General features: G+C 53.9%; 9 protein-coding genes across 9 annotated transcripts; 3 read left to right on the top strand and 6 right to left on the bottom strand.

Annotated features, from left to right (window-relative positions):
* Positions 1-116: 116 nt before the first annotated feature.
* On the bottom strand, positions 117-1,601 carry MYCGRDRAFT_23199 (uncharacterized protein; the record flags this gene model as incomplete). The annotated part of the gene is made up of 2 exons (XM_003848575.1): positions 117-701; positions 756-1,601. Coding segments are annotated over 2 exons (1,431 nt in total), but the record flags the coding sequence as incomplete, so codon positions are not given.
* Positions 1,602-1,991: 390 nt separating this feature from the next.
* MYCGRDRAFT_96634 (uncharacterized protein) lies at positions 1,992-3,594 on the top strand (the record flags this gene model as incomplete). Its single annotated transcript, XM_003848306.1, has 3 exons — positions 1,992-2,037; positions 2,269-2,305; positions 2,610-3,594. The coding sequence occupies 3 exons, from the start codon at positions 1,992-1,994 to the stop codon at positions 3,592-3,594; spliced, it is 1,068 nt and encodes a 355-aa protein (XP_003848354.1).
* Positions 3,595-3,923: 329 nt separating this feature from the next.
* Positions 3,924-4,943, bottom strand: MYCGRDRAFT_96635 (uncharacterized protein; the record flags this gene model as incomplete). Its single annotated transcript, XM_003848574.1, has 2 exons — positions 3,924-4,765; positions 4,820-4,943. The coding sequence occupies 2 exons, from the start codon at positions 4,941-4,943 to the stop codon at positions 3,924-3,926; spliced, it is 966 nt and encodes a 321-aa protein (XP_003848622.1).
* A 691-nt stretch (positions 4,944-5,634) lies between these two features.
* On the bottom strand, positions 5,635-8,024 carry MYCGRDRAFT_49727 (uncharacterized protein; the record flags this gene model as incomplete). Its single annotated transcript, XM_003848573.1, has 6 exons — positions 5,635-6,191; positions 6,241-6,565; positions 6,636-6,768; positions 6,863-6,923; positions 6,978-7,884; positions 7,938-8,024. 6 exons carry the CDS (start codon positions 8,022-8,024, stop codon positions 5,635-5,637), a joined length of 2,070 nt encoding a protein of 689 aa, XP_003848621.1.
* Positions 8,025-9,206: 1,182 nt separating this feature from the next.
* MYCGRDRAFT_49895 (uncharacterized protein) lies at positions 9,207-9,770 on the bottom strand (the record flags this gene model as incomplete). Its single annotated transcript, XM_003848572.1, has 2 exons — positions 9,207-9,620; positions 9,678-9,770. 2 exons carry the CDS (start codon positions 9,768-9,770, stop codon positions 9,207-9,209), a joined length of 507 nt encoding a protein of 168 aa, XP_003848620.1.
* An 826-nt stretch (positions 9,771-10,596) lies between these two features.
* Positions 10,597-12,542, bottom strand: MYCGRDRAFT_76843 (uncharacterized protein; the record flags this gene model as incomplete). Its single annotated transcript, XM_003848571.1, has 2 exons — positions 10,597-12,423; positions 12,480-12,542. The coding sequence occupies 2 exons, from the start codon at positions 12,540-12,542 to the stop codon at positions 10,597-10,599; spliced, it is 1,890 nt and encodes a 629-aa protein (XP_003848619.1).
* A 774-nt stretch (positions 12,543-13,316) lies between these two features.
* Positions 13,317-14,089, top strand: MYCGRDRAFT_106114 (40S ribosomal protein S26; the record flags this gene model as incomplete). The annotated part of the gene is made up of 3 exons (XM_003848307.1): positions 13,317-13,506; positions 13,569-13,671; positions 13,745-14,089. The coding sequence occupies 3 exons, from the start codon at positions 13,356-13,358 to the stop codon at positions 13,866-13,868; spliced, it is 378 nt and encodes a 125-aa protein (XP_003848355.1).
* Positions 14,090-14,312: 223 nt separating this feature from the next.
* Positions 14,313-15,098, bottom strand: MYCGRDRAFT_63662 (VanZ domain-containing protein; the record flags this gene model as incomplete). The annotated part of the gene is made up of 3 exons (XM_003848570.1): positions 14,313-14,734; positions 14,849-14,964; positions 15,018-15,098. Coding segments are annotated over 3 exons (588 nt in total), but the record flags the coding sequence as incomplete, so codon positions are not given.
* An 838-nt stretch (positions 15,099-15,936) lies between these two features.
* Positions 15,937-19,048, top strand: BRD2402 (SAGA transcriptional complex subunit; the record flags this gene model as incomplete). The annotated part of the gene is made up of 3 exons (XM_003848308.1): positions 15,937-17,844; positions 17,887-18,321; positions 18,372-19,048. 3 exons carry the CDS (start codon positions 16,150-16,152, stop codon positions 19,023-19,025), a joined length of 2,784 nt encoding a protein of 927 aa, XP_003848356.1.
* Between the last annotated feature and the right edge of the window lie 364 nt (positions 19,049-19,412).

The following is a 19,412-nucleotide window of genomic DNA, read 5'->3' on the forward strand; positions in this document are numbered from 1 at the left end:
TCTTCTCCTCTGTGCCTATCGATCCATTCTCACCTCCCGCCTGGGCCTCTGTCCCGACTTTGACTCGATGCTCGATCACGCCCAATCTCGCTCCTACTCAGATCCACACTCTGCCGCAGCGCCTCCACGCTCGGCCTCGCTATGCTGTCCATGCTAGGCCTGACACTTGAAGAACTGCTCTGCCTTCTCCTTCTATTCCTCGTCTCCTCCGGATCACCGGGCGAAAGTCCACTCGCTCTCGCGAACAAGTTCAGAATATCCGTCAACGACACGACGCCTGAGAGTCGGCCGCTCATACTCGCTCCAGGTAAGCTGCTCGCTGAGACGGCGATGCTGGGCGATGCAGGCACGAGGTTCGGAGGTGTGGATTCGGAGATGGAGCCGTGGCGGGCAGGTGTTGTGGTGGCTGTGGAGTGTTGGATCACAGCACTGTTGGAGAGGCTGGACGCGGGCGAGGCGTGGTGAAGACCTGGTGAGGGTGGGACGCTGGTGGATGGTGAAGGCGCATCGACGATCCACATTCTGTGGCTTCGCGTAGCGCACAGCTTGGCGACTGTGTGGGCAAGCGTACTGAAGGGCGTGACGTGGAAGACGGGATATGAGTCTTGACCATCGTAGACGCCGCGTTCGGTGAGGATGACGGAGATGAAGTGGAGGCAGGTGGAGGAGAGGAGAGGGATGGCGGAGGTGTCCGTGAGGAGCTGCGATGTGTTAGTGGGTTGTCGAGGACTGCGGAACATGAAGCTGAATCTCACCCGCACGTCTACCTGTGAGACGTTCCCGACCACATGCCCTTGACTGTCTAATACCGGCAGAGATGTGATACCTTCTGCGTGCATTAGTCGCAAAGCGTCGGCCACCGGCTTGTCACCATTGATGGCAAGCACCTCCTTCGCTCCGAGATCCAGATCCTTCAATGATAGCGAGTAGAGGTTTTCCGTCGCAGCGAAGCTCCTGTGATTCTCCCAGAAAAATCTGACCAGCCTCAACTGGCTCAGCACACCAATCGCCTCGCTCGTTCCCTCTTTACAAACGACAACTCTGTGGTGTCCACCGCCTAACACTTCCATCGCCTGTGACAACGTCGCGGTATGTGGTAGAAACTCCGGCTCTTCTCTTGCTCCAAGATGATCTGTAACATCTGCCAAAGGTATAACATCACCACTGCGTGCCCGCTCTGCTATCCTCGCGGCCTTCTCATCCGGCTGTACCAAACCCAGTACGAGAAGGAGATATGCGTTCAGATCCGAGTAGCCAAAGGTTTGTATCACTGTCTTCGTCCTCGTGGACTCCCTCACCAGCACAACATTCGGCGCACCCGACCGGATGAGCAGCTTCGTGGTATCCTCAATACTAGTGGAGAGCTCTACGAAGCGAACCTCATTCGGGTCGATGATCTCCTGGAGCTCGATCCGCCGCCAGTCTCGGCCTTTGAATCGCTCGTCCGCACCGTTCGACTTGCTAGAGGGATGCATGAGGAGTTCCGTCAATGTCGAGCCGGAGACGGAGTTGTTGCGCGTCAGGCGAGGAGAAGCGGGATAGCGGACGTTGGGGTTCTCTGCGAAGGAGGAGCGTTTCGAGACAGATGGAGAGGGTGTTGCGATGAAGCTCGACTCCCGGCGTGGGGTGTGGTGGGGCGTCGTCTGCGGGGGACTGGCCAAGTTGGTGGTGTTGATCTGAGCCGGGCGGTGGTGTTGTGAGTGGTGGGGTGACGCGCGATGATCCACTGAGCCGCGTCGAGATGAGCTCATCGGGGGCTTGGGAGGAATGTGGAGGGAGGGCGTCGTGGTCTGCGCGGCGGTGGTGGCGGAGTTGAAGACGCTGGCCTCGGAGTGGTCGGTGTCCCGTTGAGCCATGCTTTCCGTCCTATTCTTGCTTCCTTCCTGATTGAAAAGAGTTGTCGTAGACCCAACCTTCTATGCAACCTTATTCTAAAGTACCGAAGTGTATGTAACGAAGTGAAGGGAAGCAACTCATTCGTTCTGGGAGTGATGCAGAGATGGACCCGAGACTGGCAAGAGGATGGACGTGATCAGGGTATAGGTGGTTTATGTTTGTAGAGTAAATACATCCTAGTTCAGACCGCCGCTATAGCAGACATCCTTGCGCTGTGTTATCATTGAAGCTGTGGGACCCCTGACCCCTCCTTTAAAGCTTAAGTCCCGAAGTCCCTCCACAACCAGGCCAAGACAAAAGGTCCTCGAGCTGCATCTGGCAGAGATGGCCGCGTGTAAGAAATGCATGAGGATGTACTAGACAGGCGTACAGGTAGTCTGTTCGATACGCAAGATTGTCGTGCTTGCAGGTATTCCGGCAAAACATGCCAAAAGGAAAGAGGTCGCGTGCCGAGGCGCTAGTATGGCCTAGCGCCATCTTTGTCAGAGCCGGCATTAAAGTGCATAATCCGAACGATGGAAGAGAGTTGGACCAGACGCTGGCATCGACACGTAGTGCCAGAAGAGTGCTCACCCGCCTCAGGAAGGATGTGTCGTGGACTGTGTGTCAACGATGTCACAAAGACCGGACAATTGAATTGTCTGGCATTCCTTTGTCAAGAACGTCTTGTCCCTCTGCGTTGCGCACGAAAGGCTGATTGACAACCTTCACAGCACCAGTCGCATCAACGGCAGCACAATTCTCTCGGCTTCGGAGTCATGGGCTAGGTTGAACCACAGCTTTCGATACTTGCAGCATATTACTGCGCCGAAAGTGTACAACAGTCCGTGGTCAACACATTTTGCTCATACAGCTTTCCTCCAGTCCGATTCTGCAGTTCCGGACGAAGCACGCAAGTTCATTCCGGAGCCTGTCTACCCTGCCAGTCGATTCGAAGCATCTCCAGACTTGAAATCAGCAGCGCAGCGATTCGACGTCCCGTCTTGGCTGTCGATCATCACATCAGCACAAGGCATTACGGATCTCCGCAATCTGCAGCAAAACTCGGCTCGTCGATCGACTATCAACCTTCACAACCTGCAGAGCTACAGACTCGATGCTGCGGACAGCTTCGACTTCGGCTACAGGAAAATGACTATAGAATTTCGTCAGCATGCCGGAACACTACAGTCTCAGGAGACACTTTCTTGGCTGAGAGTTCTTGCGAGTCTCTTCCAATACGCCCACGACAATAGGGAACCTGACATACCGAAGCTGTGCCTGAACAACTGGGCCGACCCGAGCATGGACAGCATAGACTTCCTCATGATGGTCGGAGTCGATGCCGGCACGATCAAGCACTATGAACACGTCTTGGGCGTGTCCGTTTCCCAAACATACGCTGACTGCATTCGACGGGAAGAACAAGCCGCAGTGTCGAGGGACTCATGGGACCAATATCTCACGCCTGTTGCCCTGGAATTGATTGAGACACGCACGGCGGGTATATCCCCGTGGAATGTCACTTCGGTCATTCGAGAGAAGTTTGCTCGCGGAGGTTACGGCCAGTTTCCTGCATGCTATCTGGCGGACATGAGGCTTCACAAAGCCGCTGTGGACATCTTGACGGTCGGAACTCGTCCTTCTTGGGCAACATTGCCATCCAGGGATTCAGCCATCGATCTCCGTGCAAGTTTGTTTGATTCAGTCAGAAAGTGATTAGGTTCGCTGATAACCTAGTCTTCGTGGCGACATATCATTTGGAACTGAATGCTGCTTCCATCGTACGTATTTTCGAATTTCATATGCATTTGCTTCCAAGACCTCTCTGAACACGTTGACGTGTAGAACGCCGCGAGAAACTGAGATCGGCGCATCGCGAATCAGCGAGTCAACGTTGCCCTTTGGTAGGTTGTGCGTTGACACGATCAGGTTGTACCAGTAACTATGTGAAATGAATTATTAACAAGCATAGTAGATTTCATCAGTCCAGCATCGCTGTTCTGTCTCATCCCACTTCCTCAACACGGCAAAAATCAATTTGCCGATCAATCCAAAGACGCTGGGTCGACCGTCCTCGCCGCGGTATCGCAATCCTCAGGATTGTTCCCAACATTCTGCGCACACGCGCTGAACCCATCCACGTCCTTGTATATCCCGCTCTTGTCCGGGCTGGCCTGCATGAACTTGCCCGTCACCACACCAACACCATCCGCAGCCGGTCCCATGGTGACCTGTCCGTTCCTCAAAACCGGCAGCGCGGTGGCGTTGTTGAAGTAGTACGTGTTCCGCTGACACAGACCACTGGGCAGCAGGATGGGAGTGCTGATCAACTTCTTGATCGTGCGGGCTCCGATTCGAGAACTGTCGGCAGTCTTGAACGAAAAGTCGAGGGCTTCGGGGTATACACCCGGTCCGGAGATGGGATTCGGGAGGATGGCCCACGCCACTCTCGCGCTGTTGGTGCCGGAAGCATCGGTCATGTACGCCGCGGCCTTGGGAGCGAACTGTCCCAGCCGGACGGGTGCGCCTCCAAATAGCAGTGGAGAGGCTACGGTTGGGACGAGGCCGTTCGGGAGAGGACCGTTGGGTCCCGCGAGGTATTGCACGATCGAGGCCGAGAGGGGAGCGTCGCTGTTGCCCCTTGCGACGTAAGGAACGAAGACTGTGCCGACGAGAAGGGCGCCGTCAATCTGAAGCGCGGTCAAGCGAGTGTCGTCGGTGTAGCCGCTGGTGACCAGAACTGGGTGCATGCCTTCGGGAAAGCCGTTGGGGAAGAAGTCTGGGTCGGATTGAGATTGGATATCGAGCAGTCGGAGGTTTGCCAGAGGGTACGCCTCTTTTGCGGCTGCAAGAGCGGTGTCCTTGGGGACTGGGACGACGAACCATGCTGAACGGATGTTAGTATTGGAGCAGGAAGCGGGAATTGAGAGGAGTAACGTACTGTTGTTCGAAGTCATCGTGCGGACATTTGGGTTGTAAGCGGCAACAGTGTTCAGGCATTGAGCCGACACGAATGTCGCCACCGAGGCGGCCAGCAGGGCCAGAGACGAGCGAAGCGACGGCATGGTGGATGTTGGTATGCTAGATGAACAGCGCCGACGATGGCTTGCGGAAGAGGGAATATAAGCACCATGGCAAAACACAGCCTCAAGACGACGCGAAGCGTCATCCTGTATTTTCATGTGCGGTGCATCGATTGGGCCCCGTGCCACGCAACGGCAATCTCACCCATGAATCAGGCTGTTGATCTCGATTCTTGAACTTCTCAAAAAAAAGTCCCTCGCGGCCGGTCTCTCAACATAATAATTAATAAATGCGCAACGACTCGTACACCGCCTCTACGAGCGTTAGTCACAAGTCGTTTCCGAGGTTCTTGTGATAGAACAGGTCTGGTAACGATGACGCGAAAGTCATGCCAACCACAAAAACGTGTCGAGCAAGGCAAATTATGCATGAGGGACCTTACAATTCTCGCTGAAACGGCCCTGCGGCTCAGAATCGGCAGTGTTTATGTTGAAGCACGCACGCTGCCAGATCATTCGAAGGAGCTCTGATAAACAGGATGTTTCGTCCTGGCCACCCGCGACAATTGGATTTCACGTGTCTTGATTTCAACATGTTCCGTATCAGAACTACGTGTTTGATGCAAGACATGAGCTCGTAGAAGTAACGTAGGATGTGCTACAGCAGCATCGAATCGGACCTCTTCAACGATATAGACTTGGCATCGAATTGCATGCCAAACGGCAGCTTCTCTCACCGCTGGACGACTCTATCACCTTGGACTTTGACACCTCCCTTCCCAGTCCAGAGATCCCTCACGGCCGCCATGTGCTCCGCGAGGTTCAGATCGTTCCTCACACCATGCTTCTTCGATTCACGAAGGCTTCGCTTATACTGAGCAGACGTGCCCAAGCTGCCGGCAACACACCGTTTGACGCCGTTCCAAGCTGCGTCCGCCACGGTCTTCCATACAGCCGCCTGATCGACGACCATCTCTGGCGTGTAGAAGATCCTGCAGTCTGCCGGTTCATACATGAATTGAAGTGGTGTGTTGGTCTCGTCGCCTTGCCGATACGCGTTTCGATAGTTGATGCTGTTGAGTCCGGTGCGGTAATAGGCCCAATTGTTGTAGTTTGCAAGCACCGTCTTCTCGTAATACTTACGAGAGTGGACATACTCGGTTTGGAACGGATATAAGACATCGTTGAGAATGGTCTCATATGTGAGGTACTGGGATCCTTTGGTGCCTCCGACTGCTTGAGTGATATCGGTGTTTGGGCGCCCGCCAAGGACAACGTACTTCACACCCGCTGCGTTGAAATTAGCTCTTGACATCATCGGTTATGATGGTAATGATACCTTGCTGCCTCATAAGCTCCGAGAAGATCGAGCAGCCACTTGAGCAGTAGCCGTCTGTTACAACGACGATATTCTCGGCGGCGAACGGCTGTGTAGTAATATTTGTTCGACTGCGGTAGCCCGAAATGTCCCATGGCCCAGTGTGGTAAGGATTCAGGACATCGCTCAAATTCCATCGGACGATATCAGTATAGAGATCTCCCGTCGGTCCCAGGGGATGCGGGCCATATTTGTCCGCCCAAGATGTAAAAGGCTCGTAGTTGACATCCGAGTCGGTATGATAGTCAAACTCACTGGCTATGTTGCCGAGTGTCGAGTCGTTGTTCTTTGCACACTTGTCACTTACTTGACCAGAAGAAGGACGACCTTGTGGCAGTCGGTAGACATCAACTTACGTTCATGCTTCTCTCCACAAGTTTTGAAAAGTAGCTGACCTCCTGACCAACAAAGTCGAAAGCTTCGTGCGCTCGGAAGCGCGAAGCGCCATAAGGTAGCATTGAGGGAAACAATAGCTTGAATATGTCGTACCTGGAAGCCAGACGGTGATCAATTAGCAAAGTCTTTGCCACGTCGAGGGCTTAGAAATCTCTGCCAAGGATGACAATTCATTTTTTATACTCACACGGGTAAGATCAAGCCTCCACTGTTCGCGCTCAAGTCGATGATCAACTTCGTTTTGTTCGCTGCACCAAGAGGGTCAGAACCCGCGGTATGTATCGCGAAAAGGAGCAGCTCACCTGCCACAGCCCTGTCAATCAAATACGTGTTCACTGCTTGCCAATTGACTGGATCCGGACTTGAGCTCGCAAAGGAAGCTAGACTCAGAACCGCCACGTCGTCAAATCCGTCTCCGTCCAGGAAGTAGCCAGAGTTATAGTTGTTAGGTCCGCGAATGACTGGATCGGGATATCCTGGCGCTGGTGGATTTGCAAATGGGTCGGGAGCTGTATTTGGCGCGGGAGGAGCAGGAGTCGTTGACGAATTCGCAGACATCTCCTCAAGCAAGTCGATACCCATCTGCTCCGCGGTTTTGATCTTGAACGCATCCACTGTCAACCAGAACTTGTAGATGTCGGGACCGCTATGGAAATCGTCAAATGGCGCCAGAGTTCGAGCATAGTTTTCGCTGGTGACTGAAGAACCGTTCGCGAACGTCAAGGTGGTACTTGGGCCTGGATAGACGTATCGACCCCGGCCACCGCCACTGAACGTCCCAGTCCTATCGCCATTGATTCCCAAAGAAACTTGTGCGAGCACATGGAACATGTCGTTCCAACGGGCGTCGCGGTCCTGAAGCGGGCTGCTGATATCAGACCACTCGAGCAGGAACTCAGTGCTGTCGCGACCATCGATGAGGGCCACCGGACTCGGTGCGAAGGAGGCTTTGCCTACAGTGGTTTCCAGGATGTCCGAGTACACGTAGACTTTGGGTATGCTCATTCCGTCGAGCGAGACAGATACCAGCGGAGTGCTACGTCCAAATGCAAAGATCCCAAGACTGTCCGGGCCAATACTGAGATGATTGTCGTGGGCGTTTGTGAAGCATCTGTAGACATCATTGCCAAAAGCGAACTCGCTCGAATAGCCACCTGCGCGGACAGTGCTGTAAATAGCCTCAAATGCCGCAAAGAAATCGTACGGTGGCTGGCCCAGTCAATAATCACGAATAAAAATCGGTATGGAGGAGGCAGACTGACCTGAACCTTCTCTGCAAACTCCTGCGGAGGCTCTTTCAAGTACTGAAAGGTGGTGTGCCAGTCCAGAAATGGGCGAATAGAGTCCATGAAGACAACTGTGTACCGTCAAGATCGTACCTTGCAGTGCGAGGGGTGGTGAAACTATACCTGCAGCGGACTGATTGAAAGGTACGGTCGCTTGAACAGTGTCAGTCGGTATGCTTACGGGCTCTTCTCGCACGCACTCACTCATGCAGTCATACGCTAACTGCGCGGGAACCTTTACAGAGTCATCTCCACTCGCGAGATACAGCTCGCGCACCTCTGCACAAGCATTGTCCGCTGATGCCTGCACGGTGGCAGCGAGGAAGCTCGCTAGAAGGAATTGGCCTTTCATTGTGCCTGAGCGAAGCTGTTAGTGAGGGACGCAAGGTCACGTAGAATTGATATGGTACTTACCACCTCAACAGTATCGAATGGTGGCAGCGTTTCGTGTCCGTGTACGACTGGGTCGTCGTTCTTGAATTGAGGCAGTCTTCCTCGCACCTCGCCCGAAGATGATGGGAGGATGCAAGGCCGGCCGGGGACTGGTCAACATCATATTGAGTGTGAGTGTGAGAGAGACCGTATGGTTCCGGTTTTTACCCATCCATGGCTTCCGCGTACATGGTATATCGAAGAGTTTTTAATCTCGGCATCGTGTTCGGGAAGGTCGAGGGAATTGAGTTTGGAGGCAAAGTGGTCTCGTCTTCGAGCATCACTGAGCCACGCTCTTGTGTCGAATAGCTGATTTCAAGCGTCTCGCAAGGAGCTGTCCGTGAGTGAGAAAACAATGAATGGCAGCCAGCATCTTTGTGCTTCAATTTGTTGCAAGCCAGGCGCTCTAGATTCGGCTTGTCCCTGACCAGCAGGCCTATTACTCCAGACAAGGGTGATGTTGGGCTCAAGTCGGCTGTGCTGACGCGGATGTGAACCGATGCGTGGTCTGGAACTTGAAGGACGTGGCTCAGCCTCGTTGCTGCCTGAAAGTGTGCCTTATTCACAACTGCCCATTAGGTACCAAACCATACTTTCCACGAGTTCCGACTCCGAATCGTCGAAGGTTCAAAGTCGACTAGGACAACGACAACGAGACTGATCGTGCGAAGCCGAAGATGGTCTGTGTGTGGGCTGCTCAGGAGCGATTTCGTGGTCTGTAGGCTAGCCCAGGGCAGGAGCGAAGCTGCTAAGTAACGGCATCTATATACATATAGTTCAGCATCTGTACCAATATACACCAGACGCAATGCTCTACTGCCCTCTCACAGGAGCCCAGTAGAAGCCACCTTGGTGCTGCTCGACGCCCTCAGCAGCACTGCACCACTTCACGCGGTTCTTCGCGTATTGCTCGATCCTTGGCTTGACCTTTGTCTCGTGCAGATCGAAGTCGTCGATCGTTCCTATTCTCATAATGAGCTTCCCTGGGTACCCCTCACTAACACGATACAGCAGAGTGCCGCATCTAGAGCAGAAGTGGTTCTCCATCGTGTTGCCAGACTCAATTGTCTTGGCCTGGGCGAATTTGGTGAGAAGCTCCTTGCCACGAATGTGCTTGGTCGCAGACTCATTGACGATGAAGTTGGACGCGAACATGGAGGCTGTGATCTTGCGGCAGTCGGAGCAGTGGCAGATGAAGCTGTCCACAAAGTCTTCGCCTTCGGTGGGCTGAGGAGGAAAGTCATTAGTTCGTCGTCAATCACGCCTTTGTCCTGAGACACGTACGAAGTCGATCTGGACGGCGCTGCAGTAGCATGTCGCTGTAGCTCGCGAGCCAGTCTTCGCACCCTCAGAAGGGAGAGGAATGTTGCCGCTCATGGTGTGCAGAAGTCCGGGGATTGTTTGATGGTTTCGAAATCGTAGTCAGACTCGGTCAACGTGAGGTAAAGGGTCAATAGTAAAAGCAGAACGAGGGCTCCATCAGGTTATATGCCTTTTGCTCCCTCGGTTGGAGCTCTCTCATGCTGCGTCCAGATCTACGCTTATTAATAGCGGCATCGTGCTACCACAGTGCTTCGACCCTGAGAATGCAAATCATCCTCACCATGCGGCCAGATCTTCCGATGATACCATGTGCGGGTCGCAAACACCATTGCTTACTGATCAACCGCATTGCCGAGCACTTCATGACGAAAGATGCCTCGGGTTGTGCTATTGTTGCGGGCAATTCCTTCAGAGCCAATGGAGAGAAGGTCGATGGTATCGTAAAGGAGGAAACGGAGGAGACGGAGTGCGGTCAAACATATATGTGCTGGATGTGACCTTGATGGACGATATGCTGCAAGATCACATTCAAGATCGCCGCAAAGTCAAAGCGAACCCAATTTGGCATCGGCTGAAATTCGGAGAACACCCATCGACCTCTTGATGAACAACCAAACCAGTTGTACTCTCGACAACGTTCGGTCGACTTACCTGCGGCCTGCTATCCTACCTGCCAAGGCTGCAAGACTTGCTGCCTGCCGGTTCTGTATTTGAGGTATTTCACAAGGTTGCTTCGGCGTTGTGGACTTCGTGCTTGCTATAGCCAACAGACAAAACTGCAGTAGTGGTATTCGCTATATACCCGGCAGCTCAGAAAATCGCTTGGTGTAAAGAAATGTATTCAGCCAAGATACCGGCGGTTTCAGGTCCAGCCAGGAGTCTACCGGCTGGAACGTCCAGCGACAAAGGTAATGAGAATAACGGCTCCGAGGACGACGATTGCACCCGGGAGCAGAGCCTCGTTTGGAACTCCTGGAACGATCTGCTCCTGCTTTACGGGCTGCGCTGCTGCAGCTTTTCGTTCTCTACGGCGATCTGCAGCTGCTTGCGCCTCTTCTTCAGCCTCCTCATCCTCTTCAACCCTGCGGCGTCTGATCGACTCTGGCGGCGGCGTGACAGGGATGATGGCGGGTTGTGGATCGACCGTGGCGGTCAATGCTGGCTTCTCCGGGTCATGGACAAAGAGGTCGACTTTGTCTTTGCGTGCAGCTTGAGCGAGGGTAATGGCCTCCAGGAGATCGTGGTCAGTTGTGATGGAGACTGTATCGCCTTCGTTGTCCAGATAACTCAGCGCAAAGCCTGCATGACCGAGCGTGCCATTCTCGAATGTGGGAACACCGCCCAGGCCCTCAGCCTCGTTTCCGAGCTTGTTTCCAACGTCGGTGATGAGCTCTGCCAGGCCTGCCGAAGCTACGACCTGCAGTCGATGGACACGCCCTCCGGGGGCCTTGAACTTGAAGGTAAAAGGTCTGTCTTCAACAGCACCAGCAAGGGACTGCTCTTGATCCGGTGCACCAGTGTGTGATGCAGAGTCGTTTGGGAGGACGCTGTCACCGCGCTCGAGGTGCATACGGTGTCCCATGTCGGGCGACATCATGTTGGACCGCTCATCGGACGTGTGTGGTATGTGGCTACCACCTTCACCAGACATCATCGACTCGGTCTCGTTCTCCATCGACATCCAGAATTTGTTCCATGCTGGACCTTCATTGTCGCCAGTCGACATGCCATTGATCTGGTCCAGGGTTGCATAGGTCAGCTTCAGAACGTCGACCATGCCAACAATTTCGTCGCTCTCCTTGTTCATGACCGGCAGGTTGAGGTAGTGGCCATCGTGCATCTTTCTCAAAGCCTGCTGAATGCTCATGTCCATTGGTGCGAAATCGGGGTGAGGTGTCATGACACGAATGACGCTGCAATTCGCTGGATCCAGACCAGCTGCAATGACACGAAGGACAACATCCTTTGAAGTGAAGATTCCGGTAATTTGACCTTGATCCTGCACGAGTACCGCAGTGGTGTGGTTGTCCTTCATCATCTGAGCTGCCTCCTTGACGCTTGTCCTTACAGACACTGTGACCGGAGGTAGTCCGTTCAAGACTGACTCCAGTGTAGGTCCGGACATACGCTGTCTGACGGCTTCAACATATTGTATGATCTGCTGCGGTTGGCTTGACCCGAGCTCGGCCTGAACGCCCTCCAATGCGTCGTACAACTTCTTCGACGAGCTGTATGCACGCTCCAACTTCTCCATTGCGTCGTAGAAGCATTTTGTGATGTCCAAAATACCAGAGATGTCGTGGTTCTCGTCCATGACCGGCAAATGTCTGAAGCCCTTCCGCACCATGAGGTCCAATGCATCCGTTGCACTTGTGTCCGTCTTTGCACATAATGGGTTCTTGGTCATGATCTCGGCGATTGTCACGTTTTGAGCCTTGAGTCCTGCGCCTACCACTCGGAATGCCAGATCTTTAGCCGTGAAGATACCCGCGATCCTGTCATCATCGTCTGTTACGAGCACGCAGTCCTCTCGCTTCGCTGCCATTAATTGTGCTGCCTCGGTGACGGTCATCGTGGGCTTGATCTGCAAGGCTTGGTTCGGTCGAAGGGCGAGCACAGTACCCGGCGGTGCTTTTCGAGTCTGTCGTGCTCTGTTACCAGGTCCACGCTTCTTGTTGAGGTCCTTTTCGATCTTAATGCGGATAGCCTGTGAAAGGAGTCAGTCTATGTCGACAGCTCTGTTTCGCTACGAGTCTAGCACACCTCATCGCGCTTGGACTGCTTCGCTCTGCTGGAGCTGAGGGAAGTGTTCGCGTCGCTGACCATCGACTCCAGCTTCGGCCGTGGTATGGACGAAGGGCCATCGTTGTAGCCAACCTGCGGCCGCAGATTCTTTGGAGTCCCTCGCTGTGTTCCGCCAGCGTTCGACATGGTCGGCTAGACTCGCTGAACGGCTGATGGAGAGTCGACGTTTGCGGATTCAACAGATGTCCGCTCAGGGTCGAGATGGCAGGTTGATCAACAAGAGCACAGAGGACAGTCGGGGCCGTCACCTGTCAGGTTTAAAGTTTGAGTCGCTTGAGTCGGCAAATAATAAACAACGATCCGATCCCTGTCGCTACGACGGAACGTACCCGCTCCGCTCCTGCAGTATATGTATTCCTTCCGATCGCTCTCAAGTCTTGCCATGTGTTCTTGACATCTTCGCGAGATATCACTATGAAGTGGCGAATCTTTTCGAGGAACCAGTCAATTGCGTTGTGATCAGAGCACTAAGAAGAAGCTGCTCAGCTCCGAAATGCTGTGATAAAGTTGTCAAGGTCGCTAGGTCTTCTAGGCCTCAGGCACCACTATGCAGATGCTCAATGAATAAGGTACCTCTCATATTCATGATTTCGCACGATTTCCAGGAGGATAATGCTGTCCTATCGGTGATTCTGAGATCTTCAGTAGAAAACGTCTTTGGACTGCGCGCGAAAGAGTACCGGACTGATCGTGCCTGCCTCTTGATCCGTCGTTTCAAGTCACGTGCACTTGCAGTCCGGAAGCTTGGCGAGTCGAAAGCCCACTTCAATTTGAGATTGGGCGACATCAACTTTACGAGACCACCACTTCAGTCAACACATCACAACCGTCAACATGGTCAAGAAGCGCGCGTCCAACGGACGTAACAAGAACGGCCGCGGCCACACCAAGCCGATCAGATGCTCCAACTGCTCGCGATGCACACCCAAGGACAAGGCCATCAAGAGATTCACCATCCGCAACATGGTCGAATCCGCCGCCATCCGTACGACATATTCTACGACATCCTGGAAGAAGCGAATCGGTAGCTAAACATTGTTCTTTCAGGTGATATCTCCGATGCGTCCGTCTTCGCCGAATACGCCGTCCCAAAGATGTACCTCAAGCTTCAGTACTGCGTCTCGTGCGCCATCCACGGAAAGATTGTTCGGTACGCGCGCTCCGCCTCTTCGCTATAAGGAACCCTTCCGATCTCCGGTCTCGATACTAACATACACCCACAGTGTCCGCTCTCGCGAGGGTCGCCGCAATCGAGCCCCACCACCGAGGGTGCGCTACAACAAGGACGGCAAGAAGGTGAACCCAGGGCAGGTGGCCAAGATCCCAGGTGCTCAGGCCGCCGCATAGATGGAGCAGGGGATGTGAGATCACGATGTGGAGTTCATGGGACACGCAAAAGACTGGTTACTGGCGTTCTGCAGTCGGTCATATGGAAACGTGTGACACGGTTCGAGGACGAGCCGTGCCTGGCTAGGGCAGGCGTCGAAGGCCATCTGGAGTGAAGGAATAGCTTCGAAATGAACCACGTTCAACCACTGCACTGTGTCGGAATCGTCTTGTACAGGATCTGGCACGCAGCACCGACTCGTGAAGTCATTTTTCAGGATCGCGGGTGCGATAAAGCGAGCACCACAGGGGAGGATGCAAGGCAGGATCACGTTCCTTTCGTGTCATCGTTTGCATGTCATGTTGGCATACGGTCATATCGTTCAGACTGGTTGTTCTCAGTCTGCCCGTCGCTTTGCGTCCTCTACCTTATCAGCTCCGCCGGAACCTGGCTCAGCACCGTCCTCATCCCAGTCCTCCGCATTCTCATCCCAATTGTCGAGCTCTTCAGTCACAGTCTTGCCGGCTCCAGCGCCGGCTTGGCTATCTCCATGTACCACGCCCGTCTCCTGATCACCAACCACTCCAAGTTCAACGTCTCGTTCTGCGGCGTGATCTTCATCACCAAGTTCCTCTCCAGGCACAATGTCGTAGTGTTTGTTCTTTCGTTTCCGCTCAAGCATCCGCCTATGATACCACGAGCTCAATCCCAAAGCCAAACCGCTACCGACCACGTTCGCGAGGATGTCGTAAGGATCGAAGTCTCGGCCATTGGGCAGGAGCCCTTGCACGACTTCTGAACCGATTCCAAGTCCGGCCGTGCAAACGAGAAGTGATAGGTTGATGCAACGTCGTCGAGAGGTTTCCAAGATCCAGTAGAAGGTGATCTGTCGTATGTCAGTCGTCTGTAAAGTGGCAGCTCGAGCACAGGGAGGGATGCCATGGTGAGGGAAAGCGTTGCGGTCGCTTGATTGCAATCGTGCAAAAATGGAGCAACATACCGTCAAAAGGAAGAACGTCACAAGATGTAGGCCTTTGTCGCTTTGCCCATACTGCGGCAACTTCTGTGTGGAGAGTCCGAGATATGCGCTCGCTCCGACCAAGAATCCAAAGGCAGCTATAGCTTGGTTAGACACTCGTTGTACGGCACATCTGGCTGCGCGCACGAACCTAGGAAGGGCTTTCTTATCCGCAACGAAGACATGAAGGCATCCAGACTCATGCCGGTGGACAAGCGCAGGTTGTAGTTGCGACGTAGTTGAACAACGAGAGGTAGAGATCATGTAGCTTGCAGGCAAGGTGTTTCGGACCCAGAACATCTGCACGCATCGGCACTCCCTCACAAGCAAGAAACCCGTGGGACCATTTGACGACGGCCGAACCATCACCACAACCACCACAATCAATGCGCGTTCACTTCCATTCACTTCACCCCATCATTCATACTAGTGAATCACAATATTCACCATAGACCGGCTTGGTCGAGTTGCGCAGTCCCGAAGCCGCGACGCTTGTACATTCATTCACCGTCTGCCAAAAGTCCTCAGTTCATCATCGCTCCCGACGGGAACAGCACGCGGCTTCTCGACTTCAAGTGAGGTCAGTCCGAGGCCTTTTCATCGCCCAACATCGCCAACGCATCCGATTCATCAAATAAACTCCTCTCCGATATTCCGCGCGCCGCGACATTTCCTATGGTGCCCATATCGAATCCCTTCGTTCCGAACTCGGTCGGCGCACTGGAGCCGTACATTACCACGAGCAGGTGATGACCTCGACACCATCGCGGCCTGTAGTCCATGGCTTCTCGCGCGCGCCTAATGGACTCAATGGCAGCGCTCGTCGCGCTCATAGCATGAACCATGATACTGCTTCCCAACAAGGGCATGCGACGGAAGAGGGGCCGGGTGAGGAGGACCCCATCCATGAGATGTTACGGGCGCGTTGGACAGCCTCTGAAGCCAATATTGCAACACTTTTTGGCATAGACGGCCAGAAGACTGCTTCGGAGCGCGATTCCGCCGACCAGCATGATACAATAGCTTCGGAGAACGGAGCGGATGATAATGCCAAGACCTCCAATCCGGCCAAGAAAGCTGCTCGACAGATTGACGATGACTACGGCGATGACGATGATGAGGACGAAGCAGAGGATGCGGATACCGAGAGTCCTCTCAAGTCAAAGGGCAAGGCTGCCATTCCCAATGGGGTTTCAATCCCACCGTCGAATCCGGTCCGGACACCAGCACCGGCCGTCAAGCCACCCACCCTTGGACGACCAAGCACATCTACAACATCTGATATGGGAAAGAGCTCAGAAGAGGTTCGGAAGCAACTGGAAGAGGACAAAAAGGCTGCGGCCCTTGCAGCGAGATGGAGCTTTCAGAGCATGTTCTACACTTTCGAGAGCGATCGAGACGCGATGCTGGAGCAGCAGAAGTTAGATGAGCTGGACCGTGAAGTGGAGAATGAGATATCGGGCGGACCCAATGCGCCTGCGAATGGCACATCATCCAATGCGCCAGCTGCCAACACCGCAGGGACCACTCAAGGATCACTAGGCAGCGCAGATCTGGGCGCATCCAGTCTTACGCTCAAGCACCTTATTGCCCGGATTGATATGAAACGAGACCAGGTTCGGGCCTCGGACAATCAACTCAGGACCCTCATCTCGGAAGTTAGAAAGGGCCGTAGCAAGTGGGCGAGCGAGGATCGCGTTGGTCAAGAAGAGCTGTACGAAGCATCGGAGAAGGTGCTCATGGAACTCAAGGCGATGACCGAGTACGCCCAACCATTCCTACAGCGCGTGAGCAAGCGTGAAGCTCCAGACTATTTCAACGTCATCAAGACGCCCATGGATATCGGCACGATGATCAAGAAGTTGAAGCAGCTCGCCTACAAGAGCAAAAAGGACTTTGTCGATGATCTCAATCTCATATGGGCGAATTGCTTGCGATACAACCAGGATCCTCAGCACGTTCTCCGTAAGAAGGCATTGTATATGCGCAAGGAGACTGACAAGCTCACGCCTCTGATCCCTGACATCGTTGTGAGGGATCGAGCCGAAGTCGAAGCGGAAGAGCGCAGAGCCCACCTGGACAATGAAGACAGCGATGAGGAACCGCTGATTATGGCGTCTCGAGGGCGGAAAGCTCCTAAGAAGGGCGCCCCAACATCTGCGCGGAAAGGCCCACCAGCAGCAGCCGATGAATCTTCGACTCCGGCTCCTGAGTCGAAGCCCGCCATGCATGCCTCTGCGAGCAATCTGCGGAACGACTTCTTACGAGCAGATTCAGAGACACAGGACGCGCACTCAGCTGGCTTCAGCACCCCACCTCCCGGCCAAGCCACACCACATGTCAACGGTGTTCATACTGGTGGTGTGCAAAGTCAACCGGATGTCATGGAAATTGACGGACTGGGTAACTCTGCTCTTGGCGCTCATGAAGATTTGGATGAAGATGACACAGAGTTCAAAACGTGGAAGCAAGTCACGAAAAAGGATCGAGCGCAGGCCGCCGCAGAACGGAATCGCTTATTCCGAGGCAACAACCTGAATCCAGACGAGCCTGCCTTGCTACGCAGTAAAGCCATGATGCGACGATGGCAACGGCAGCAAAAGATGCTTTCCAAGAAGCAGTCCACAGATGCTGACACGAATGAAGAGGTAGACAGCACGGAGCCTACAGCTGGCGGCGAGACCCTCGCCGAAGGGATTGAAAAGGACGAAGATTCGACGCTGCCCGACTACTTTGATCCTCTCTCTGCGATACCTGACTTGGATGAGAAGTGGAAATGGACGACCGACTCCGATGGACATGCAGTCCCGCACACAGAACAGTGGTTACGCATGTATCCCAAAGGACATTTCACTGCTCCTCAGGGCGGGCTGACCAAGAGGCTGGAGAGCAATATTCGACAAGTTCAAGATACCAGAAGGATATGTTCCAAGATTGGTGTGGTCAAGCAAATGCAAATCCAGGCCCAGGCAAGTGCAGTGCTGGAGTGCTGATAAAACTTTTTACTGACCAATCGCCAGACATATCAAAATCAGTTCCCCAAATACGAGATGTCGCCTTTCGTAGAGCAGGATGTCAGCGACGTTGTCGTGACAGAAGACGGCCCACTCATGGCTCCGTGGGTCAACCGAGCTGCCTTTCAGCGATCAGTGGGCAAGATCTTCTATCACGCCGGATTTGAAGACTTTCAGCCGTCTGCTCTGGAGACCGTTACCGATGTGGCGACCGCTTTCATGGCGCGAGTCGGACACAGCTTGAAGGCGTACAGTGAACAGCCCAAGATCGACGCCGAAACACCCCGATTCACGTTCGAAGAACAGGTCTTACACGTGCTGGACGAGAATGGCATGGACATTGAGGCGTTGGAATCCTACGTTCGTGATGATGTCGAACGGCTGAGCACGAAGCTTGGCGTTGTCCATGAAAGGATGAAGTCGCATCTGGCGGACCTTTTGGTGAGTGAAGATAGACGTTGTTCCCTTGTGCCCCTACTAACATGTCCAAGCGACCTGCCTTGGGCGACCATGCCGGTGCCGACGGTGTTGGCGCCTTCAACGATGGCAGCGAGCAATTCGTCGGCGGCGACTTTGCCGAAGATCTGGACGAAGACTTCTTCGGTTTCCGCGAACTCGGTCTTGCAGCGGAATTCGGCCTGGAGTCGCTTAGTGTGCCTCTCCATTTGCTTCAGAATCGCATGCATAGCGCCTACCAGGCACAGAATGCTGGTCCAGTCAGCAGCACTGGTCTGGTGTTTGAGACACCATCTCCATACGAGCCTATCACGCTGGACAACCTGTCCGACCAGATTGGGTTGGTGCAGAACTTCTTCCGCGACAAGCTCCGCAACAATCATGACGATCCGTTGGTGGAAGACGAGGATCTTCCGCAGAAACAGAGATTCCCGAAGCCAAGGTTACCACCGACTGGTAAGATATCGAGCCCGCGGAAGAGACCCATCAGAGAACAGCAGCAGATGGCGAAGAAGAAGCGGAAGTTGGAGGAGAATGGAGGTGGTAGTGGAGAGAAGAGCAATAAGACGTTGGGCAAAGCTATTGGGCCGCTTCGTCTGCAGATGCCTGATCCGCAGGACGCGTTCGATCCACAGAAGGACAGCGAAAATGCGGTTATGATCAGTCCGGAGAGTCTTACGGGCAATTGAGTGCAGATCGATTGAGGCAGGATAACCTCAAGGGGCCTAATGGATGGGCTCAGCAGTTGTGGTCGGCATGTGTGGTCGGCAAGTGTACACAGCAGGTAGATCAATCCAGTTACATTCATTTGCTGCCTAATCGTGCCACGAAATGGCTATGCCGATAACTTCGGTGCCCTCCACATTACTTCGGGGAGCCCATCTTCCATCGCGGGCTCTCTCCACAGCAGCTTCATGAAGCCCATTATCCATCGAGGCCCCTGACCCCAACCTAACGAGAGAATCGCGAGCTTTGCTACAGCTGCACGTTCTCGAGCGTGACCTCGCGACCTCCCTTCTTCTTACACCATTCCTTCCAGTTCCTCTGACAAGCAGACGCGATGAACGCACCCCCAA

Source organism: Zymoseptoria tritici, chromosome 11 (assembly GCF_000219625.1).
Source record: "Zymoseptoria tritici IPO323 chromosome 11, whole genome shotgun sequence".
Classification (NCBI taxonomy): Eukaryota; Fungi; Ascomycota; class Dothideomycetes; order Mycosphaerellales; family Mycosphaerellaceae; genus Zymoseptoria; species Zymoseptoria tritici.